The sequence below is a fragment of the Sturnira hondurensis genome, unplaced genomic scaffold (assembly GCF_014824575.4).
Source record: "Sturnira hondurensis isolate 20B ecotype Veracruz unplaced genomic scaffold, ASM1482457v3 Scaffold0019910, whole genome shotgun sequence".
NCBI lineage: Eukaryota > Metazoa > Chordata > Mammalia > Chiroptera > Phyllostomidae > Sturnira > Sturnira hondurensis.
In genome coordinates, this window is record NW_028092541.1 from 1,963,426 (window position 1) to 1,989,385 (window position 25,960).

The following is a 25,960-nucleotide window of genomic DNA, read 5'->3' on the forward strand; positions in this document are numbered from 1 at the left end:
AGGAGCTGGGTAAGGAACTTAGATGGTTTTAATCTTTTAAACTAATTTTGGAAAGTAATTAATAAAGAAATAAAAATTTTGTTACAATTACCCAAGTAGAGGTAGTCTGACCTTTAAATTGTTTCTGATCTGTGTCTCTTACTTGCATCTAGTGAGTGTTAAATTGCTTACATATAAATTGTTCATTCCACAAAATCTTAATCCTAAATAGTGATTTGTGGGATCTGGAACTACGAATGAGAATCCAATAAATTGATTGCTTTCAATGACGAGTTTCTTTTTAAAAAGAAAGAAATCAATTATTGCTCGTATGCCTATCAAAAATCTCTGAACAAATGGGTGAGTGGGACAAAAAATTTAGAAAAATTATTCTCTGGAATATGTTTTGTTGTAAAATATTGATGGTGACACCCATTGTTCGAATATGAAATTTGAAATGGCATAATTATATATTATGCCATTTAATTTTCACTTAAAATTGATCAATTTTTTTCATTGTATGGAGCAAATATATATTGTACAAATGTGAAATTTCATTTTAGTTAGTTACAGACATTTCTGATTTTAATTTTTTAAAGGTTGCAAACAAAGAATTAAGTTCCAAGAGGAAGTGGCTGTAACTGTAAAAGGTATCTGATATACACTAAGCTAAAGGCAAACATTTGACTGAGCCTTTGAAAGAAAATAAACTCTATTGCCTGGTAACAATAAACTTGTATTACATCAACATAACAATTAATAATATGGAGTGAGAAGTCAGTAGACTTTAGATATTAAAAAACACATTAGTGCCTCATTCAAGTAAGATAATGATTTTCAAAAATAAACTACACCTAGTTTTAGGTCTAATTAAATTTAGACTATTTTCATTATCAAAGTGCGTGCTAAAGTGCCCTTTTATTTTAATTTAGTTTTGTTATTGGTTCAAAGACTATTTAAACCCTTTATTTCAAATGGTCAGGCTACCATATTATGTTGAAATTCATGTCTGAAAATTTAAAGTTTAATTTTATTTGTAATTTTCCTAAAAGTATTTAGAATTCACTAGTAATCAATTAAATTCTAATACTAATTTCAAATAGCTAATTTAGTAATCAACTAATTTGAAGATGATGTTTAGATTCTATCCCTTCTTAAAGCTTACCTTGTGCCCTGCCTGTGTAGCTCAGTGGATTGAGCATGGGCTGCGAACCAAAGGGTTGCCGGTTTGATTCTCAGTCAGGGCACATTTCTAGGTTGCAGGCCATGTCCCCAGTAGGGGGCACACAAGAGGCAACCACACTTTGACGTTTCTCTTCCTCTCTTTCCCCCTCCCTTCCCCTCTCTCTAAAAATAAAATCTTTTTAAAAAAAGCTTTTCTTGTCAAAAAATATTAAAAGTTCTTCTGAAGATTAATTAATCCATGGTGAGCATTACTACATCTCACATTCTCATGTTATTTTTACCCTGCAAATAACTGATAATTATATCAATTAGCGATAACTTACGAATCACTAAATAACAACAGTAATTAAAGAACAAAATACAATTATCTCAAATAGTTATAGATTGCAAATCAATGTAATTGAAATTATTATTTAATGATGCAGAGTTTAGTAGAAATTCTCATAGTTGTTAGATAACCTTAGTATTTCTATACTAAGCTGTGGTATAATGAGATTAACCAGGCACTGGGTTAAGTGCTTTAAAAAGATAATCTCATTTAATTTTCATAACATTCCATTGAGGTATGTGCTATTTATAATGGTCATTTACAGAAGGTGACTTACGAGGGGGGAACTCCAGAAAACCAGAATTATCTTCTGAAGGGCAGGCCCCTTGTGGTACAGGCTTCCCCTACCAGGTGAGTGTTCTAGGAACCCTTCTGTATCAATGTGGCAACTGGTATTGTTGTGAGAGTCTACGTTCAGCTTTAGTGACTCTTTCAATGCTTTTGCCCATTTCTTGATGGGTGATTTACAGGCACACCTGCCCAACCAGGGTGAGTGTTCAGCAGTTTTTGACCAAAAACAGCATGACCCCTGTTCCCCACCCTCCCTCTTCACCTGATCTCACCCCAAGCGACGTTTTTGTATTTCCCTGCATGAAAAAGTCCTGAAAGGGAAACATTTTGACAATGTGGAAGAAGTGAAACAAAAAACAGCAAAAGCACTAAAGACATCAAAATCATTGAGTTCAAAAACTGTTTTCAGTAGTGGAAGAAAATGTCTTGATAGGTGTGTTGCATCAGATGGAGAGCACTTGTAAGGTGACTGAAGTTTAAACATATAAAGATAAACGCACAATTTTTATAAATAAAATATTTTGTGGGGGCCCCCAGGTGTAGTTTATGTCTCTGAGTTTGAATCTCAGTACTGCCACATATTAACTGGGTGATCACTCTCAAGCAAGCTATTTTACCTTTCTGAGTGTCTTTCCTCATTGGTAATTCTGGGAATAATAGCATACTGGTGCTGAATTTGCAAAAATTTTGATGGTCAAGAGAATCATCAATATAAGTGGCACATTTTAGGTTATGGGATAGTGCCAACATTTACATATTTAAGGTCTACAAACCTGGGATTAAGTTTCACCTTGGCCTCTTTCTAACACCACAGTGCTAGCAATTCGCCTTCCTATTATATCCTTCACATCCTGGAATTGTTCCAAAGTCATCTTGCAGTTTAGATCACATCCATTTCTTATGAACTACTGTGTCCGCTTTCCAAATGGCCCCTGGCTTAGGTTTCTTTCCTAATTTGACTTCCGCACGGATGACAGAATTTTAGTTCCCCATTATCTTCAGAAAATAAAGGCAGGGCGGCGCTCGGCTCTGTTTCGTGGTGGCTGACTTTGCAAGGGCTGCAGGCTCGCTGCCCAAGTCAATACTTTTTTTCCAAGTTCGGAGCCGTTCCGGATGCTTTAAGTGCCCGATGACTGAACCTCTTGGCACCCGATGTGTTTCTGTACGTAGATTTTCTGTGCTTTCGAGCACCGTGCTGCAAGGGGAAGCCACCCGCACAACCCAAGTATGACCGGGTTGCGTAGGGCTCCCGGGCCCTGGCGAGACCAGTCTGCTGTCCAAGTTCTTCAGCGAGAGCCTGGAGCACCTGAGTCAACCACAGACTTTCGTGTAAAAGCAGTGCCGTTCCAGAACACCATCCTGACAGTCAAAGCACTTGGAGGGGCCAATCATATCCAGAAATATTGGAGTCGCTGCTATCAAGGGTCTCAAGGGGAGATCTTTGTGTGAGCGCATCCTCAGGTGATTTAGAGACAGCGGGAAAGGAGCTACACTGCTCTGCAGCGCCAGCAGTGGTGCGTTGTGCCCTTCCTAATCCCGGCCAACCATCAGCGCAAGCGCAAGCCGGCTGCCCGCTCCGTGCAAGAGGTCAAAAATACTTTATACTTGAACCCCTGGCCCTTGGAAAACACTGGATTCTGCAGCCCTGCTCACTGGACAACATCGACGCGCTGAAAGACAGCTTCTGCCAGCTGATGCATTTAGTAGAAGACCATGTCGCCATAAGAATGTGAAACCTGGCAAAGAAAACAGGTCTCCAAGGGCCTTGAACCTATCGTGTTAGTTTCTCATTTTAAGTTATTTTGGTATCAAGACACTATTATAATGGCTTCAACATTTGTTTTCCTCTGATTATCTCAGACTCTCATCTCTCTGTTAAAGTGAAAATTCTGTACCTCGGTTGAATTATCATCAGCATTAATATCAAGTGCACACTACTGACAGAGAATTTATTCTCTGTTTAGTACTAATTCTCTTCATCCCACGAAGAGTCGATTTCCTTCTGTCCTTCTGTTGTCTAAGTCACTCCTCTGTCCTGTGCACTAGGAACTCGGGGCTCACAGAAATCCAATTTCCTGGTGAAGGACTCTGGGAGACTCAGAACTCTGACCCATCTTCCCTGGGCTCAGGGTGGGGTGTTATGTGACTGGGGTCCCCAGAATATGTGCGCCATTTCCAAGATCTCTTGAGGATTTTATTTCATTTTACCTTACTGTATTTTTTCTTTTCTTTTCTTTTCTTTTCTTTTCTTTTTATATACTGTCCTTATAGATTATGAGAGAAAAATAAGCACCAAAAACTTCACTTAATTTTCTTATCAGAAAGGAATATCACGCCAAGCCAAAATTAACTTCGGAGAATTTAAGGACAAGACTCCCGTTCCCTTCATTACATCTGAAGTCAGCCCCCTATGCACTTGAGGAGCAAAGACGTTACTTGAGCTTTGGGGAAGAGTTAGAGAAAAGCTAGGCAGGATGCTTCATCACTGATAAGGATTTCATCCAGGCCACCAGTAATTTTTCAATGGACAGATTATCCTGCATAAAGTCCTAGGTATCTTTTTCTAAAACTATTGTGTCTGATTAAAATAGAAAAAAAAATTTCAAATGATAGATAAAAGTTTTAAGAGCCAAATGAAGTCTAGTTCCCACCAGCCGAGGGTTAGTGGGCATGGGTTTGATAAAGACAGAGTCATCTGTATTTCAGCTATGAAGTGGTAACATAGCTAATGGAGCCTATTGGTATCTCCATCTAGCACTGGAAGGTTTGTTCAGATTTCTCTTATTAACCTCTGTTTTCAGGGGGTTCCAAATGCTCAAGCTGCAGCAAGTAAATAAATAATTTTAGGGCACAGATTCAATCTCCGGGATGAATTTTTTCATTTAATTTAAATGATAATATTACATAGAGGTAAATGTACAGTTTTACTAGAATTTAGCTCCTTTGACCTTTTCTAAATCAGGAATAATCTATGGATATTAAAGTGTATGGTGGAAATACTCTTTGGGGCAGTTTATAGATTTTTGACCACCTAAAATACTGACTGGCCTGATAGTAGAAAACTGCTCCCTTAACCTGAACAATAAAACATCTTTTCCATTTTTAGGTGGCCTGGCTGATTCCCAATTCCCACAGCCTCACACTAAAGTTACAGCATAACATAATACCTGGTTGTTCTCCAGGGGGATCTCCTGGTTGTTCTGCCATGTGACTATCGCTTTTTGTGGTTTCTCTTGTAGGGGGATTTTAATAAAGTTGTTAATCTTCAAACATTAAACCTTTCTTTAATGGAACTAAACCTTCAAACATTAAAGCTTTATTTAAAGCTTTTTTTAATGGAATGGATCAAAAACATTCCTAGGCACTTTTGTCTACAGCCTCCATTACTATTTTTACACTGTATAATCCATGAGCAGCACAGGGCTTTTATTCCTATGACGAGTTACGCAGTTTCTGCTTTTATTTTGTCTGACTGTGCTCATCTCTAGGACAAATAAATGATCATCAGGCAAAAAAAAATGGAAAAAGAAAAGAGAAGCAGGTTCTTCACAAAGCACACATGACCCTTCCCAGTCTTTACTTCTCTAGCCTTATCTTTCTTTCATCTCTTGCCACTCTTGCCCATGGCCCCATGTACTTCACTATGTAGCTTATGAATACAGTGTTCCCTCTGTCCTGAAACTTCCTGCCTCTACCCCATTTGTATCAAACTGTCTTAATCTTTTGAAAGGGTCATCTCAAATTCATCTCATCTTTGAAACATCCTGGTTCCCTTTATTCCTTGTCCCCCAACCCCAACACACGATTGGCCACAGGTTTTAATGTTTATTCATTTTTGCGTTCCCATCTCCTGGCACTTAGAAGGAACATGAAAACAATAATAAAAATAATTAGAGTATTATTTAATTAGTAGAAAATGACACTATCCATAAATTAATTATTATAAATGATCCTTCCCTATGGCATTCATGCTATTAAAATATACCTCTGCTGTTGGGCCATTAATTATTTTATCAGGAAATGAACACAAGAAATACCACACCAGTACTTTGATTAAGTTAAAAACAAATTATTTGTCTACAGCAAAAGAAAATACACATCTTCCATATCACAAATATTTGAATAAGAACTGCACTGACTTGCTGTGTGCCTTTGTGTCTGCACATCCGCATTTTCACGGACGTCGTTTCCGTACATGGGACTTGAGGCGGAAGATCAGCGTGTGACCATCTTCTCTCACCCTTCTGTGCAAACGTGGCTGTGGGCTTCCTTGACTCGTTGCTTAGACACCTGTTTTCTGTGTTCCCTTTCATTTGAGCTCCTTGCTATAGTCTGATTGTTTGAGTGTCCCCCCAAAATTTGCGTTGGAATCCTTACACCCAATGTTTTAGAAGTTGGGACCTTTAGGAGGTGACAAGGTCATGAGATGGATTCCTCAAGAATGAGATCGGTATTCTTATAAAACAGATCTTGCATTGCACTCTAGCCCGTTTTGCCACGTGAGGATACAAGAAGTTTGAAACCTGGAAGCAGGGTCTCACCCAGTCACACTGGCACCCTGATTTGACTTCCAAGCTCCAGAGTTATGAGAAATGCATTTTAATTGTTTATAAGCCTCTTAGTTTGTGGTATTTTGTCACAGGAGACCAAATGGACAAAAACACTGATGTTTTGAAGTTACCATAAACATCTTTGTTTCCAATTGGCTGACTCTGGGAATACTGAATTCTCACTCTTTTTGACCTCTTTATCATGGAATGCCTTTTTAGAAATTTCTTCTCCCATTGGTTTCTATGAGATCATACTTCAATTCTATTCTCATTTTGTAAATGTTTGCTTTAAAAAATCCAAATTCCTTATTATATCATTATTCTTTTCCCTCACACTCTGCTCATTTTATCTCTAATCTTCATTCATTCATTCTCTTCATTCACTACCATGACATCCCTTCCCTATGATGACTCCCAAGTCTGCTTAGCTCTTGCTACCCATTTTCCTGCATTCTGTTTCCAGTGCTTAACCACAAACACATCTTCTACCAATTCAAACTCAATTATTGAGTATTAAACTTATGAGATTTATAATTTTTTTCAATTTCCCAATTTTCCTATTTCCAGTGATATCATCATTATTCTTTTATTTCCCCAAAGTACAGGAGTTCTTCTGATCACCTTAGATTCTTTTCCATGATAGAGAAAATGTGCACTGTTTTACTCCCTCTAACTATCTTTCATAATGCCCTTTCCTAACTGTCAGGCATTTTGTTGGCTCCCCCACCCCAACTCACCTTTTTCCTTCATCTTGGGCACAGAGTTGCCTGCCTTTCCAACTGTACATGGACAAGTGGCCAGGTCTGTGCCAGTGGAATAGGAGCAGAGAAAAAATGTGCAGCTCTCTCCTCACTTGTTTAAGAGATGCTTACCTGAGTTTACTAATTGTTTTTATTTTCTACTGGCTATAAAGCATAACACCTTAAGCAAATTTAGGAGCAAGACTCGAGTTCTTAATATGATTTCCTAGAAGAGAACCAGCTACTCACCTTGGACTGGGAGAAACAAACTTTTTTATTTTAATATTTGGTTCCTTTGATAAAATATTTATCTTTGACTCTAACATGCTAATTATTACCAAATTAACAGTCAAGTGTATGCCTTTCTAACTGTGAGAAATTATAACAGTGGGGAATTTTAATCCACCCCATAATTCTTTTGACACCATTTTGATAAATGCATGTTTGTATAAGAATCCTGGGAATTAACTTCAAAAGATACATACTCCAACCTTCAGTCATACCAGCTCTGGGAGATTTGCTGACCCTCAACCATAAAACCAGATGACAAAACCCAGGATGACAAAAACTAGGGTGACACACACTAGACTATCACTCAAGTAGAGGTATTTTGGGGCCCCTCCTTATCAAAACCCCTGCCTGCACTGAGATGCTAACATGGTCTTTGAGACAAGAGTCTCCCATCTTCTCAGGGGGCTGGCAATTGAATAAACCACATTCCTTCTCATTAGGACCTGTCTCACGATTATGGCTTTTTTTGTAGCTGGCAGCTGGACCTGCGTTCAGTTACATCGTCAGCATTTCACACCACGGTTACCACAGAGCAACCTCATGCATTACTCTCCTTTCTTTTTCTTATTAGCAAATGGAGACCAGAACTTTGGGCCTAACTTCCTGTGCCGCCTCTAGGAGAGGATCACAACCTTCTAATATGCGGAATTAAATATAACTGAGGCCCCCAAATGTATAGCATCTTGGGGAGAAACTGAAATAAAAATCAGGCAGTCTTTCCAACTAAGCGTTCCATCCAAACAGGCCAGGCACTGGAGGAATCCAGGAAGAATAGGACTAGAGGATGGAGATTAGAGAAGCTAAACAACAGCAGTCGAGTTCAAAGCAGAGGCCTGGAGGGAGGACCTAACTCGAAAGGAACCTTGGGTGTTTTTAGGAGGAAAGTGGCCTCGGGTCAAAGTAGGGAGGGAGCTGTGTGAACACTAACCTAGACATCTCTTATTTCTCTACTGCCAATGCATTCTTCATTTGAACGAAGAGATTGCTTTCTTCCTAATTCAGCAGAAATAGCTTCAGATTCGTTTTATTAAATCTTTCATCGTATCAAGTAGTCACCACATATATTAAAACATTGTACACTACAATACTTTTTTTATGCTGCTAGCTAGAAGTAAAACAATGAAGGAAAGTACCCAGGAAAATTTAAAGCGTTGATATGTAGTAAAGCTGCAAAAAAACAGTAGGATGTTGGTTGTTTCATAGAAGTTTTAGGGAAATTGGCTTCCTAGAAAATAGTTTTTAATTAAAACAACCTTAAGTTATTCCTTTCTTAATACTATATACCTTAAACTATAGACTGGTTAAATCTCATTCATTCATTCATTCAACACGTATCTGTTGAGCACCTACTATGTGTGGTATACAAGACCTATTTCCTTCATTTAAAGACCTCAGAGACTACACAGGAAGAAAGACATGCCAGGGAGAGGAAACTGAGGCAGCATTTGCTACCAGAGACAGGCTTTGTCTCCTGCTGCTGGCATTCCAAAGGTCGTCCCTTGCCCTTAGCCACAAGGGATTGAGATACAATTCCTAAAACCAGGCAGAGAGGTCTGCAACACTTGGTCTCAACTGCCTAGCCAAAAAACGCCAGTAAAGGTAAGTACACCTTTAAGAAGCTTCAATATGTCCTTATATTTGAAAGGGAAGAGGAAAATGTAACACTGACCACTTGTAAGAAAAGAAAAATATAAAAATAAATGACATTAGTAGGCATAATCATTTATAGTAAAGGCATAATTATTTTATAGTAAAAAATGTGCTTATATTTTCAGAATCACCACTTTGTGAGGAAGAAAAGAATGTTGAGGAAAAGCAAACTATTAATTTTAAAATACTTTCTTAATCTTATTAATGGAGCTTTCTTGGTAAGACTCTTCAAAATTATTTAGGAAATGTAATGCATTTTTTTGGCAATTAATAAAAATCACACTGACTCTTTTTTGCAGGTTCTTGGACTTTTATTCATGGGATTTGGTGCATGGCTTTTATTAGATAGAAATAATTTCTTCACTGCTTTAGGTATGTATCTATTTTCCTTTTTTAAAAAAGATTTTACTTATTTATCTTTAGAGGGGAAGGGAAGGAGAGAGGGAGAGAAATATCGATGTATGGTTGCCTCTTGTGCGTCCCCTGCTGGGAACTGGCCTGCAACCCAGGCATGTGCCCTGACTGGGAATTGAACTACCATCATGTGGTTCACAGGCCCGAGCTCAATCCACTGAGCTACACCACCCAGGGATATCTATTTTCCTTTTTCACTCTAAATGAAACAGGGCATTTCATTTTAAATGAGTGCATGCATGATTTATTCAGCAGGTGGCAGTATTTCTCTAAAATTCAGTTTTTCCTCTGTGTTTGTCAATTGGATTTAGAAATATCTTATTAAATGACAGGGCTTAAATCTAAGACCACAACGAAAAAGGAGAATTTGGGGAGAGAAAGCCAGAAACTTTGGATAAGAGATATGAGAGAAGTGGAAGATTTTGAGTATTCTGATAACTCTGGACCTTTACAGATCTGTTAACTTCTAAAGATAATGGACATCAACACAGATCCACTGCCCAAGTTAAATAATCTCTTTTAGATTCAGTCACCAGCAAATGCTCTTTCTGTCTGACTTGGGCCTGGCAAAATGGTCCCCACAAAGAAGAGTGGTGAGGAGAAACAAAATATATTCCCTATACAAACAACTTAAGTGTCCATCAATGAATAAATATATAAAGAAGATTATACACACACACACACACACACACATATATAAACAATATTTCTACATATAGCCGTGAGAGAGAAGGAAACCCCTCCATTTGTGACTCCATGGATGGACCTTGAAAATATTATGCTAAGTGATATAAGGCAGACCGAGAAGAACAAATATTCTATGATAACACTGATATGTGGAATCTGATAAAAGAAACTAACTTTGTAAAAACAGAAAAAATGGTGGCTAGCAGGGGCTAAGTGGTGGAGAATTGGAGGTACGTTGTTTAAGGTAAAAACTTATAATTGGTAGATAAGTAAGTTCTTGCAATTTGATGCACAGCATAGTAATTATTATAAACTTCAAAGTTACTAAGAGACTAATCTTAACTATTCTTGACACAAAAAGAAATGATAAATATGTGACAGGCTAAAGGCATTAGCTAATGCTGCTACAGAAATCATGTTGTGATATATAAATGTACCAAGCCAACACATTTTACACTTTAAACTTACACAGTATTTTATGCCAATTTTATTCGATACATGTATTTCCCATAGAATTTTGAAGTTGAGGCTAAAAAATGATAAGATTAGTCTCACCCCAGGTAGCCAGGATAGCAAAACACAGAATTAAGTAAGGCACAGAGGCAGCTGGTCGAGATGAAAAAGTGAAAGGAGCCTGAGCCCAGAAAGAGACAGAAATAACAGAGAGGCATCGTCCACCTCGGATTTCTGCAAGACCCAAATGTATCTCCATACTTTCCCCAGTGGGGCTGTTTGCATATTTTTTCATGTCTCTAGTATTTATTAAATTAAGTTTAATATGTCATGTTTTTACTTTTATATATTTATTCAAATATATATTGAAAATATTTTCTAAACAGGAATAAAGGAATTGAATATGTTTAACTTTGTTTTAAAGACAAACTTCAGATCTTGTCATTGTCCTTATTTTACCGTATTATGATCTACTGTGGTCACTGTGGACTGACATTCAATAGCCTACGGATATTTTTCTTCTCATGTTAATATGCTTGGTTGACAGGCAAGAAGTCACATTTGGAGTACTCAGTGGCCATATGTGGTTATTGGGTATTGGGTACCTTACTGAACAGCGCAAATACAGAACTTCCCCTTTATTTCAGTAAGCTCTACTGAAAAGCACTGTTAGACATTAAATGAACAACAAAAGCATGTGCTATAGAGCCAACCTATTTCTTAGTGAATACCAAGTAAGAAAAAATATATCTATAGGAAAAGTAAAGCTAAATGAAAAGGTTTAATATGTAATACAGTGCTACAAAGTATTGAATAATGTAGGTAAACTTCAGCTATTCCTAAGTGCTTAGTGTCTTTATTCTCTTCACTTTGTACACTTTGTTTATGAAGAAGTACTCATGATTTTGAGTGCTTTAGGGGTTTGTTTAGAGTAAATGGTCATGTGGACCTTTCTATCTCTCTTTTCCTTCTCCTTGATAAAGACAGCAGTAACTTCCACTTATGTGGTGTTGGCTGTACCAGACACTGGGTTGAGCACCTTTCATACAATATCTTGTTTAATAATGCAGTACTCATGTGCAGTGAGCCATTTTCTTTATTCTTTACCTCTTGATTTTGAATGTGACAGATAATCTCATCAATCCTCATGTTCTTGTTTATGAAAACTCCCTGCAAAGGTAGTCAGAAATGTAACCTTGAAGATTTTTTTCAAAAAAAATGGATATTTAATGTAACAAACCAGAGCAAGATTGCTGAGTCATTCAGGAACCCAGGTTCTTTCTATTGTTGCTCTGCTATTTCCTAAAGTTGTGCTTGATTGCCAGGTGGACACTGGTTCAACATCAGGTTTACTTTCTAGGCTGTGAGATGTGGGAAAGAGTAGAAGGCAAGTGATTTTCTTTTTCAAAGAAGGAAGGCTAAAGTTGCACACATTGCTCATGTTAACACTTAGTGAAATTTCATTTAAGGTTTCAAGATGTGGACTGAAAATAACCAGCTAGGGGCAAGACGTGTTGGGCCCTCTCCTCTTTTTTATTTCACCTTTCAGTTACTTTACCTCTTTTTAAAGTATTCTGCCTTGACCTCTCCATTTGCAATAACATCATACCACCTAAAGTCCCCATCTATCCCTTACCACTCTAATAGCCCCCAATAGACTTGAGCCCTGATCTCCTTTCTCAGCCATTTTCCAAATGCCACTGAAGTAATTAATTTAAAAGGCAAATTTAACCATGTAACATTAAAAGCCTTTCTCTGGCTTGCCCTTGCTATTATTTATTCAAATGACAAATACATTTATAGGGCATCTTCTACATGTTGGGCACTATCCCATGACCTGAAAATACAGTAATGTACAGGAAAGATAAAGGTCCTGTCCTCATGTAGTTTAATTCCAGTGCAGAGAACTAAAAAACACCATACCAAGTACCCATCATTTGGTTCCTGCAAACATTTCCAGTCTACCAGCCTCAAACTGTAAGCACCAGCAAAGCAGACACATAAAATGCATTGTTCTGGGTCTCCAGATGCTTCTACTACCCAACCGTAGATGTTTCTAATTATCATTTAAAGTCTAAACTCAGATGTCACCTTCTCCAGTAATCTTGACTACGTACCAGGGATGTCCAAACTTTTGGCATCTCTGGGCCACACTGAAAGAAGGGCCATCTTGAGCCACACATTAAATACACAAACACTAACAAAAACAAAAAAGGATCTTGTAATGTTTTAAGTAAATTTACGATTTTGTGTTGGGCCACAATCATAGCCATCCTGGGCTTCAGGTTGAACACCCCTAGACACACCAAAATCCTCCCTCTACTGGGTTAGCTGTTCTCGTATCCAAGTATGTGCTGGGAAATGTTTAACTGGTTTTGGGATGGAGAGTGTTGTCTATGATATTTGTTAATTTCTATCACTTAACTACTCTCACAATGGCCAGTGTTAAGGTGTCCATGTGAATTGAGTTGGCTTTTATCATTTGCAAAAAATTAACAATTGCCTTTCATGAGCCAGAGCAAGCAGGCTCCAGCTCACCACCGCCTCTCCCATAGAACATAGGGCATATTTAATGTACTTATTCTTCTTGCTTTTAAACTAACATTTCTGAGTAATCGTGTCCTACAGTCTGTGCCACAGCATTAAACATTTCACACTTAGTCTGTGGACGATATGTAACCTTCCAGCACAGACAGCTCAACCTAGACGTGGAGAGAACAAAGTATGGCTTTAATAGGGCCGTATTAGCAATAAACCTCCGGTAACTTAACCTGTACATGTTAGTCACTTGAAAACTTTTTGATGAATGAATAAATACATAAGTGATTGGATGTACATAAGTTGTAGAAGCATTCACCTTAGGGAAAAAATTCTGCTCTTTTATAGAAGACAATGAAGATAAGGTAAAGGTAAAGAGATCTTCTGAAACTGAAGAAATTCTCCATCATGTCATTAAAGATATGTTGTTTCTTCAAGTAAGAGGGTCCAGAATAAGGTTTAAAAAGAAAGAGAGAAAATCCTAGTGGTTTGGCAATAGCTTTTTAGAAAAAAACTTAGGTTGCTGCATTTATTAATATATAGAAAACAAATATTATTTAATAATGTTATTTTATAATTTTTACAGATGAAAATAATCACTTGATAGCATATATTTTTGGAATTTTTATCGGAAGTGGATCAGCTATTGTTTTTCTTTGTCTCTTGGGTTATTTGGGAATTCACAATGAAATCAGATGGCTCCTAATTCTGGTATGTATTTCACTTCAATAGCTTGAATGTGTATCTTCGATTTTGAGTGTCCAAGTCACACAAATGAGTTGAATGATTTATGTTATCATAACATAGCTGTACAGAGTGCCCTTGGGCATAAGACAAATGAAGTGTCCCATTCCAAGAAAGTGTCCTAGGTAGAATTTTCTTTTTTCTTTTTTCTTTTATTGTTGTTCAAGGACAGTTGTCACCATTTTCCCTCCATCACTCCCCCCACCCCACCCATCCCCACTTCCCTCCCTTGATCCTACCCCGCTTTGCTTTTGTCCATGTGTCCTTTACATGTGTTCCTGACAACCCTTTCCTCTTCTAGTTAGAGTTTTCTTAGGGAGAGTTTCATGGATCAAATCTGTACCTCAGCACTTACACAATTAGATATTAATTTTTAGCACATCAATAGGAATCCATCTTCTAAGGTGAACTACAATTAACCAAACTTAAGAATGTGAAGACTAGTATCGGAATAAAATATATTAAAGTCAATGAGCACAATAGCTCAGCAAGCAAAAGGAAACATGTCCTGTAGTCAGCGCATTTTCTCCTTGTGGACACACCATATAGGAAGCTAACTTATAACTGAATCCTCAGTTTATTATTTAACAAAGACAAATGCGGCTGGTAACTGTGGCCTCTGGCTAGTACTCCCTCTCTTCCAAGGCACGTTATGTAAAAAGATAAATTATGATCATAAATATAGACCTAACATGAGCCACTTACCATACACGTGGTAGGTACGGATCACAGTTTGCACACTTAGATGGAACAAAGTTTTCTTTTACATATAATTAATTTTAATTCATAGCACTCTCCTATCAAGAAAGGAAATTTAACTACAGGCATTGTGTCTTGCCAGGAAGAAAGCAGAGGTGCTTCCTTTTCATGCAGCACTGACGATCTAGGTTATCACTCTGGACACTGATTTTTAGTCTACATTCTGGTCAAGGGAATGTAATTAGATTTCTTTCTGTGTGAGTTTTAGATCTGAATGAAGACACTATAAACAACAACTCCATTAGACCACAGAATCTGTGAAGGTTCTCCGAAAGGACTGTCACTTCTTCTTATCTTACACTTATCCAAATGTTCGCTGATATTTTTCTTTGCTTTCATGTTTTAATAACTCGTTCATGTATACGAGAACAGGAAACTTGAGCGATACCTATGTATATGTTAAGGCTGAATATTTCATCTGATGTACACTTGCCCACCATTGCCTCATCCAACAAATACATCAGAAGCGAAGTTGTCGTCTCCACCTTTCTTTTGTTGCAGTATGCAGTCCTGTTAACGTGGGCCTGTGGTGTTCAGGTGGCACTTTCAGCACTCACCTTCACAAAGAAAGAAGAGGTATGGAAGGGTCATTCTTTTATTTGACATCTAAAGAAAACTTGATACCTTAGATTATTGAGACCTATGGGCCTGTATTAAAAGCTAAAGGTAAATGTCTTTGAGGGGGGAGGGGAAGAGTCGAGAAAAGTACCAGAATTCTACACAGGAAGGGGCCAGGTATCAGACAGAAGACTGGGTTTGGGAATTTGTCTTTTACTCGGTTTGTAGAAGGTTAAGAATATTGCCAATAACAAGAATGTGGAGGAAGAGAAGATGATGAGTGTGGGAAATACGAAATTGGCCCCAGGCCACCCTGGCTACCACTGCTGATCCAGTCACTTTACTATGTTCTACTCTTATAATGAAATATCTTTCAACTTGCACTAATTTGAAAGTTAGCAATTTTATTAAGATTGACTGAATAATTAACGTATTTTGCATAGGTATGGTCATGAGTAATATAGTTAAATTAATTAGGTAAGTTCAAAATAGCACATAATAAATTGCCTGAAAAAAGTTTTCATAGCAAAACCTACCTATTACAGTCTATGGTTACTTTTAATCCTTTAAGAAAAACCTTTAAGCAAAACCTACCATAGACTGTAATAACAGTCTATGGTTACTTTTAATCCTTTAAGAAACGTCCATGTTTCCACACAGTCAAGGTCTGCCTTGGTATCATGGGAGAGCGTCCTGTTGTGAAAAAAACCTGGATCCAACCAACCCCCTGCATGCCAGAGATCACAGCTGTGTTTACATTGATTTGTCTTCTAATCTACAAAGTTGATTAAGCTCTTTGAGCCTCTAAAGCTCTTATGTCATTTACAGTACTTAACTTAGTGTTGGAGATGCCCTAGGGCTTTAAATTGAATATGTGTGAGGGAATTTATATTGTGGCCACACAGGTTATTTATGAAACTCACTGCACTGTCAGGTACTAAGGGGTGATTCATAAGCCCTTTGGATTTCCCAAATAATGCTTACCTTAGAGGGCAAACGAGGACTGAGTCTGTCCTCTCCCTACAAAAATATAAAATGGGAAAATATCATTTTCTATCTAAATAAAATTAACTCAGAGAATAAGTTAGATAATGTACAGTTCTAAATAATACTTTATATTATTCTAATCTTTCATATATGGAAGCATAGATACATAAGTAACGCATAAGGGTTTAAATTGTACAGATGTTTTAATTATTATAGTATTCTCATGAGTTATTTACTTTTCATTATTCAAAGGCCGCGTAAAACAATGAGAAATCATCAGACTGGAATTTACAATAAAGCATATTTTTTACACTGCCCTAGGATAGAATGGACCACCTCAGTAGCTTCTGAGGCCAATACATCTCTATCACCACGATTACGTTAGCAAACCTGGTTCCCTTCACTTCTGCCACATCGTGCAGAGTTAGTGACTGCGTTTGCACTAAATAAAGCATATTTAGAAGTCTCAGCTCCATTTCCTTATTCATGTAAACAAAGCAGATAAATTCTCTGAGTGTCTGTCTCCTTGTTTGTAACATTGGGATAGTATCTGTTCTTTCTAACTTTTGACTTTTTAGAGGATCAAATTAAGAATTAGTTATAAAAGTCATATGAACTTTTGATGCTAAAGAACAGTGCTAAAGTAATACCAAGTGCATGAACAATCACTGAGACTTCTAAAAATACTTATAAGAGATGAAAAAAGCATTTAGATATAAGCAGAAATCAACACTCTGACTTTAAATACTGTTTTACGAGAAGACAGAAAGTTTCTGTTGTATTCTAATGGCGAGAAACCAAATGTCCAGGCACTTAGAGCTCGTGATGTTGTTTATTGGCCAAAAGCTTTACCTGCGCAGGGACGAACTTCCCCAACTGTGACCAGAGTCACGTAGCTCCTCAGAGCTGCAATATGGAAGTCGAGCCTGGCTTACAGACTACAGGGGTTTTATAGAATACTGCAAGCAAGCAGTATCCAGAAGCAGATGTGGCTGTTAGCGATTGGTGCAATTGAACACAGCTTTTTCTTTTGATTGGCGGGGTTACTCGTTGGCGGGCAGATTCTGGCGGTCTGCCTTGCTCCACATATTTACCTTATTTGGCTATTTACTTGGCTAACCACTCATCCCATCTTCCTGGAACATTCTGGGGGCGGGGAGTACAGCCTTAAGCAATAACATCCTGCTTTACACCTTGTTGCATTTTCCATTTTGCCGTAACCTTACAGTTTCCATCAAAATTTCACTTTTAATACAATTGTCAACAGGTTCACCAAGTATGGCGTGATGAAATTGATTTAGTAATTTCTCAGTATGGGTCTAAAGATGTGCCTGAAGACATACCTAAGTGGACTGCTCTGAACGCTTTACAGAAAACAGTAAGGCAAATAAACACAAAACTAAAAACTATCCACTGTAGGGTAAGGGGCAATATAGGGAAGCCTAGGGGATAGGGAAAGAGGAATGAGACGTTCTTACATTTCTTCCAAACAAATTGGATATAATTGCATTGCCCACACTTACAGATCTTAGGTTTATCTCCCTTTTGTAACTTATAGCTCATTTTCTGAGCTAATTGATGTGCCTTTTAACCTGGTTTCCCTATAAAAGTGTTGGTGATCTTCTGCGAGTAAAGTCATCTGCCCTCACGCACCGTGGGAAACGGGTCTGAGCGCGGTCCCCGCTGGCTGGCGGCAGAGTAGCGGATAGTTCCCCTTTGAGCCCGAATGTCAGGACTGCCACACTGTAGCTTTGTGACCCTGAATAAGTAATTTTCTTAACTTCACTTTTCATGTTATTCAAATGGGCAGAATAACCGCTACCTCTGGTTGGCAGGAACAAATGAAGTAATGTAGAGAATATTTAGAAAGCCTCGAACCTGGAACATAGTAAGCAATTAATACTTATTAGTTAACGCTGTTAGGGTTATTATTTAACAGTTCAGGTCTTTCTGGGTGAGGAAGGAAATTGGTATAGCCAGCCCAATAATTTACAGGAATAAGCCGGCACCTGGAATACAGTGCTTGACAGAGAAAATAACAAACATTTACATAGCACCACGCCCTTTTGTGAGTGCTTTGCATATATCAACTCATTTAATTCTCCCAACAAATGAGGTCACACTGTCATTCTTATTTTATAGATGAAGGACAGAGAAATTCAGCACCTGAGCGGGTGTCACCCAGCTAATAAGTGGCTGAGCCAAGATTTGATCTCAGACAACCTGGCACTAGATTTTGCGTTCTTCACTGTTATACTAGATGCCTCACATAGAAATAGCTAGTTATCTTTAGCACATTTACTAACCAAATTCATTTTAGAAGAATTGAAATGTAATTATACATGTTTTCTCTAAGGTATGGGACCCGTACACGTACTGCCTTTTCAGATTGCATTAGAACTGAGTATCAAACCTCTTTCTTTTGGTCATAAACGGACAAACAGGAAAATAGTTCTATGTATGACACTACTATTGTTCATGAGAATCCAGCTTACAGCACCTCTCCGTGAATATCGCTGGTATAGCGTCTGGAGGTTTGATTGGTTGAACCTTTAACATCCAAACTCTGAAGCACTACTTTAGTCATTCACCCCTTCCAAATCCTGCCAAGGTCGTTGGTACCTATTATAATTTTCAATAATGAGTTTAGAAACAATTAAATATTCACTCCAACATTCTCTTATGTTCTAGGTATCAAATATATGAGCGGATTCTTTTACTTTTTCCTAACTCAGCTTGATAGCATGGGAAATGAGATATTATTTAGATGTTTAATCATCTCCATGATTATTTTCCTTATTCTCTTTTTTTTGTTCTTTGTTGTAATTCTTCACACAATACAAACCTGAAAGTTAACATCTCACATTAATCCTAAAGAAAGTGGATATAACCCTGAATTTCTTGATGTATATTAAACATATGTAGCAGCATATCGGGGGTAAATATAAAAATAAATGCTATAGTTAGGAGGAAGATATGGCTAAAATGATTCTCTCTTCTGTGTTCTGGCCTGAAGCTTTAGTAAGTCAAGCATATCTTTCATCCTGGGTTCCTATTAATAAGTTTGACATAATAATTTCAGCCAAGCATGGCCCATCTATGTAAGTACAGATCTTTACCTTTGGTTTAACATCAACAATAGCAGCAACAAAGTAATAGATTAAACAAAAAAATGTACTTATTTGTTTCATTCACTACATTTCAAGGAAGAATAAATTAATAAATTCATCATAAGAACACTAACATGTATGGGAAGTATATAGTTAACTGCATTTTGAATATTTTATGCTATAATACATAGGATGTTTTTCCTAGTTACAGTGTTGTGGCCAACACAATTACACAGACTGGATAAAGAATAAGAATAAAGAAAATTCAGGACAGATACCATGCTCTTGCACGAATTCCACATTAAGAAATTGGTTTTGTGATGAGCCACTGAATGCTACTTACATAGAGGTAAAAATAAGTCAAAGCTATTGCAAGATTTTACAGTGCCTTATGTTTGCAAGTTGATTTAGAATGGTGAGCAAAGTTTTGTAGAAAACCAGTGTTATTTATGGTGATTAAGTTCTTAAGCAACTTCACTAAATTAAACTCACATTTAGGTGATGCAGTATCGTCTCAGGTATATAACAGATAAATAAACTTTCTGGGAATATGTGACCTAAGTGTTCCCAGAACTTGGGATACCATCAGCCTTTCTCCGGAACCCTCCTTCCTAAATCCTCACAGAGGGAGGGGCTGCTGTGGGGAACTCTCTGCATTAAAGGATTGGTAGGAGAGCCGCCATACCAGTGTGGCATACCAGTGCACCTCATGCTGTTAAAGAGCTATGAGGAGAGGCAAAAATTGAAGGGAGGTTACCTCAGCAATGACAAAAGTGGTATTCAGATAAGTTTGGCAGAACAAGAGTACAAGTTCACCTAGAGCAACTAGTACTTACACGTATGCAATATTGACAAACTAAGGATTTCCATCCCCCAAACTTGTAATACTTTGCATAGTTTATATGCTAATCTTAATTCTAATTTTAAGATGTGGCTTTTAATTACATAATTTATTTACAGATAAATAAAGCATTTTTTAAAAAAAGGCTTATCCTGTTTGGGCATTAATCATTTTAGGCAGCAATATATACCTTGCTGAATCACAGTTGTTTGCAGAAAATCAAATACCACTCAAAACAATCTATTTCCAATTGCATTATACCTTAGCACTTTAAAAGTAACAACCAAGGTATCCTGCTATCATATCAAGCTTTCTGGACTTAAAAATTTCAGTCTCCAGTTAGGCATTGACTTGCCTTTTAGACTTCAGTAAATTTCTACTTTTTGTGTCTCTTTTTCTTGTTCATAGAATTTTGTATAAAACCATGTCCACCTAAGTCAATCTAAGTTTAACTTCCTTTCCTTAGGGTTGTGAAAATAAAATCAACACATGGTATCAAGCTAATGTTTTAACATTAATTGGAATTAACTTTGCACTTTTGGTTTCAGAGGTAAGCTTTTTTCCTATGTTTAAAAATAAAAAAAATATTAAGTATAAATGATACAGAATAAACTGCAGAACAACCAGCTGGAGACCTAATCTGAAACGTTAATCCGATAAGATCCAAGACCTTGAGGCTATATGTCCCAGAGAGCTAAAAGAGCCAAGGGAGCTATATGTCCAGCTACGTGATACCCTTAAATCAACCAAGTTGGTAGAGCCTGTTAATAAGTGGCAGGTTTCATATAATTTCACTGCTTTGTGATTTGAAAAAAAACAACAACTTCCTATCCCACATGGTGAGAGCACTGTGTTGGCAAGTTGGCAAACTTTTGAAATCCAGGCAGATGTTTGACATTTGTACCTTTATTTACTCATAGACTCATTCATTCATCCATTCATTAAGTAAATTTGAAGGGTGAAGAACATCTACAGTGGTCCAGGTACTGTACTAGATATTAGAGATACAGTGGGAAGCAAAATAGACATATCTCATGATCTTCAGTGTACCAACTGCAGAGCTGAAATTCAGAAGCAGAACCTCATTTTCTAGTCTCAGTGACAATTAATGAGAGCAAGTGAGGGCTATGGATTAAAGAAAACTTTGACTGGATAGATTATTACAGTGCAGATTATAATATTGGAATGAATATGTAATGTGTGGTTTGGCCAAAACAAGATACTGAATTTAATGTTTTTCTTTTTATTTTTTTTTAGAGAGAGGGGAAGGGAGGAAGAAAGAGAGAGGGGAGAAACATCAATGTGTGGTTGCTCCCTGCATTCCCCCCCACTGGGGACCTGGCCTGCAACCCAGGCATGTGCCCTGACTGGGAATCAAAATGGTGACCCTTTGGTTCTCAGGGCAGTGCTCAATCCACTGAGCCACACCAGCCAGGGCTACTGAATTTAATTTTATATCCATCCACAAAGGTACTGACCTGAATTTCCATAAACCATCTTTAATTGGTGACAGTTTTAATTTCAGAATGATAGTCAACCAAAATATTCTTTTTTTGATATTTGTTTTTATTGTTTATGCTCTTACAGATGTCCCCATTTCCTCCCCTTTCTCCCCCTCCATCCAGCCTTCTTTACCCTTTATGTCAGGCCATCAACACACTGTTGTCTGTCTATGGGTTATGCATATATGTCCTTTGGAAGATGAAGGAGTTAGCCAAGACATTTTATAAGCATTAATATAGTTATTTTGAAATGCTGTTGTGTTCATGCTGATGAGTTTAAGACAAGGCTGAGGGGGGGTAGTGTCTGTAATTCTCTTCCCTCTCCACCCTTTACACACCACTTATCATGATCTTATGCCAAAAAGAGTCCGTTTTCTAGACTTGATAATATGGTTAGAAAAATGATGAACAAAAGAACAGATTAGCAATTCATCAAGGCAGCAAGCCCAATGACAGCACACCTTACTAAGTTGAACATTATCTTCCTATGCACCCTCTATAAATGAACTTGGTGGCAACTGGGTGACTTCAGAGTAAGAGTTACTCTGCCGACTTACTATTCACAACCATGTGCACCTTACTCTGGAATTTCTCAACCTACTTGATCCCTTTTTCTTTACAGTGTGCATTTTGGTGATTATAGAGCAAGTGCTACCTTTACAAATCACTCTTCTTGATTACATTTTGAGCTCTTTTTAATATCCTTTTCTTCCAGGTTCTGCAAGTCTCATTAACTGTCTCTTTCTTCAGACATATCAAGAATAGAATACATGCAGAAATGTGATCTTTGGATTTTAATTTGTCAAGAAGAAACTGGTTAATTCTCAAAATAATGACATTGTAGCCCTGACTGCTGTGGCTCAGCTGGTTGGGCATTGTTCTGCAAAGCAAAACATTGCTGGTTGAATTCCTAGTCTGGGCACATGCTCGGGTTATGGGTTTGGTCTCTTGCCGGGGTATGGAAGAGAGGCAACCAAATGATGTTTCTCTTTCACATTGATGTTTTTTCCCCTCTCTTTCTCCCTCCCTTCCCCTTTCTATAAAAATAAATAAATAAAATCTTTTTAAAAATAATAAGTACATTGTATTTTTTCATTTCAAAAAAGCCCTGAATTACATTTAAAAACCTGGGACTTATTGAAGTCATTGGTTATATGTAGCATAACATTATTGAAATTATAATACATCACTCCATGAAAGTTTTACTAATTTGGTTTTTCAAAATATCAAAGTATTCTGTAGTTCAGAACTTTAACTTATTTTCTGAATGCAGAGGATATCACCACATAGATTGAATTCCAAATTGGTGAAGTACCACCATATGTTTTGAGTTTCTCATGGAGAAAAAATACTTATAAGATGTTCATAAAATATTAATTAATTAAGCAATTATAACATGTACCTTACTTTTGCAAGTTTTAAGAAAGTAGGTGATTTAAAAGAAAAATTTAAAATCTTCATGACACCTCTATATTGAATCAATCATTTCTTTCTTCCAATAGTGCTTACAAGTAAATAATAAACAATGTTTTAGAGATTTGGGTATACTTTGGTGGCAGTAATAAACGATTAAAATAACAATAATTTTTAACTGTGGCAGAAAAAATGTATTCCAAACGATTACTGATTTCCAACATCTTTACTTGCTCCTCATTTTCTTTTCTTTCCTTAAATTTTGTTCAGTGTGTGCCTGCACATTTCTCTGAAGGATACAAAAATAACCTAGTTGTTCTATTTTTTTACAATGATATTGTGAGAACAGAAAAAAAGTCCTTTGAGAATTTTTTTTAAAACTACAATACAGGTGTGAGGTTTATTATATCATTGTTGTCCTTTCAGCCAAAGCTGTATTGGTCATGAGAAGATGAAGAAAGCCTGGAGTAACTGTGGATCCTGCGTTTCTCCCACCTCTACAGAAGGCCCCCTCTCATTTAGTGATTCAGTCCTATCCCTTTTCATCTCCCTATTCAGTACACTGCAGATTTTAGAGACCTGTAGACTTTTCTTAAGTCAGCAAAAAAGGAAAATAGAATAACTATTTTCTCAAAAGTGAACTATAAATAGACATGCCTTAAGTTCTTTAAGGAAAATTCTCCTGGGGTTTAAAGCTCATCTTCCTACTTTCTCTAAAATATACCACAAGAACACTGATAGCAAACCTCTCTCCTACTTGGGAGTTGAAAATGAACTACTGGTAAATAAATATTATAGGTTGATTACACATATTTGTCTTTGCATCAAGGAAAGAAAAAGTGTTCTCTAGATATTATATTGCCTATTTTAAGTTAAGACAGTTAATTCACACAAAATACACCATTGGCTAAATATATCACCTTCATGGTTATAAGGACTGCTGCTTTGAAGGATGTCACTTAACACCTTTAGTAAAATAATGACTTGGGTAAGATAAAATAGAGTAGATCAGGGTAATCTCTAACTTTTCTTTAATTTTTGAGGTTAAAAAAACTAGTAAGTTCTGAAAATCAATCTGGATCAAAAGTGAGTCATTCGATTTAGTTAGAATTTTGGGTGACAACTAATCCTGACTTCCGCTTCAAACTGTCATATCACTAACAAAAATACATTTAATTTGCTTCAGTCTCCTCATCTTAATTATGTTTTCAAAACTCAGGGCAATTTTGTGAAGTGAGATACTTTCAAATTCTTCTAGAGAAGAATATGTGCATTCGGTCAACCACACTTATGGAGCACCTACTCAGGGTCATTACTAACTCGGGATATGAAGATGAGGAGACACGTATTGCTCCTCTACAGGGTTGGCTTCGGGAGCACGCAGCCTGCCCTTAGAAGAGTGCCACACTTGGTTTAATACTTTGCGGTTGCCATCTGGATATTTTAATCACTTTGGAACAAGAAATATCACATTTACATCTCATACTAGGGTTTGTAAATCCTGTCGCTGGCCCTGTCACTAGTGTCAAACTCAGAATCAGTCCCACAGCCTAATGTGGACAAATAAATTTTCTGTATGTGATCGGTTTTATGGACATTCAAAAGAGCATCCCAAAGTTTGCCTTAGAGCATTGGAGAGTACTCCAAAAAGGAGAGCCATTCATGAAACAATTATTGAAAGACGGTTATGTGTTAAGCACTATTCTAGGTGGTAGAGACACAATAGTGAATGAAACAAAAGAAAACTTGCTCTCATGGAGATTATATTCAAGTCGGGGGAGCCAAACAACAAAAGCAATATATCAGATGGAAGAAAGAGCTATACAGTAAAAATAAGTTAGGAAGTAGAATAAAAAATGTTGGGGAATTAAGAGCATTATAGTTTTAAATAGAGTGTGTCAAGAAAGCCCCACAGAGAAAGTGACTTTTGAGTAAATAAACAAAGGTACTGGGAAAAATAAGAGACAAGCATTCTGCATGCAAGAGGAAACAGCAAGTAGGAAAGAAGAAAGGCCGGGAGACAAAAGTGAACATGCTGCTTTCAAGGAAGGGCTAGCAAGCTGGTACGGCTAGAGTGAAGTGCAGTTGGGGGAACGGGGAGGCTGGATGAAAGGTTCAGAGTGGGAAGAGGTCTGGTGGTGGCTTATTAACCACTCTCCAGGCTTTAGTTTTTATAGAGTGATATGGGAAACAATTGGTAGGTTCTGTCCAAGTGACATGATTAAGCTTATAGGAGCAATCTTGCCGCCATGTTGAAAATAGAAACAGAGAACAGATTGGTTTTTATTTGATAATCTAGATAAGAATGATGGTATGTTTGGCCAGAGAGAAGAGGTAGAGTTGGTGGGAAGTGATCAGAGTCCATGTATTTCTTGTGGTGGAGTCATCAGAATTCACCCCTAGTTTGAGTCTAGAAATATAAAACAAAAGGAGGAGTCAAGGATGACTTGAGTAACTGGAAAAACGGAGTCACCGCCTACAGATCCTGGGCAGACTGTGGGGGAAGCTAGATATTTTAAGTTAACACTTAACACTCTAAAAACCCTACACTCTAAAAATTGTGAAGTGATCTGTTATGTGTCCATATCTTCTACAATTCTGCAAGAAACTCAAAGCTAGGGATGTTTTGAATTGTCTTTGCACTGAAAGCTTTGCTCAGTACTTGACAATGTAGGTGGCTAATAAATGTTAATAATGTTAGTAAGGCAGATTACTCACTTTGTCATCGAATAAAACCCAATTGCCCACTTCGGTTGTAGGACGCTGACTGTGCTCAATGGTTTTGATTTCATTAGTCTATCATAAATATACTCTGTCCAAACTTGCTTGGTAATTAGTAGCTGCCAGTTCAATTAGTCATTGCCACCCACATCTTTCTCCAGGAACCTGAATGAGGGATGCTGGCAAAGTAAAAACTTCTTTAAAACGATCTCATTGAAA

General features: G+C 37.3%; 1 protein-coding gene, 1 non-coding gene and 1 pseudogene across 6 annotated transcripts; 2 read left to right on the plus strand and 1 right to left on the minus strand.

The window, feature by feature from the left end:
• Positions 1-3: 3 nt before the first annotated feature.
• Positions 4-25,960, plus strand: TSPAN19 (tetraspanin 19). 5 transcript variants are annotated; one of them, XM_037028444.1, is made up of 9 exons: positions 4-9; positions 9,140-9,232; positions 9,314-9,386; positions 13,693-13,817; positions 15,111-15,185; positions 17,422-17,532; positions 19,470-19,613; positions 20,572-20,655; positions 23,447-25,960. In XM_037028444.1, exons 2-9 carry the CDS (start codon positions 9,167-9,169, stop codon positions 23,465-23,467), a joined length of 699 nt encoding a protein of 232 aa, XP_036884339.1. In that variant the 5' UTR covers positions 4-9; positions 9,140-9,166; the 3' UTR covers positions 23,468-25,960. The 5 variants fall into 5 exon arrangements, with proteins under 5 accessions (XP_036884339.1, XP_036884338.1, XP_036884340.1 ...); XM_037028443.1 differs by lacking the exon at positions 23,447-25,960 and adding an exon at positions 22,323-22,501; XM_037028445.1 differs by lacking the exon at positions 23,447-25,960 and adding an exon at positions 22,358-22,501.
• Positions 2,917-3,639, plus strand: LOC118974865 (ADP-ribosylation factor-like protein 15; annotated as a pseudogene).
• On the minus strand, positions 16,465-16,597 carry LOC118974886 (small nucleolar RNA SNORA66). The gene has a single exon (XR_005063968.1). It is a non-coding gene; the product is annotated as a small nucleolar RNA SNORA66 (small nucleolar RNA).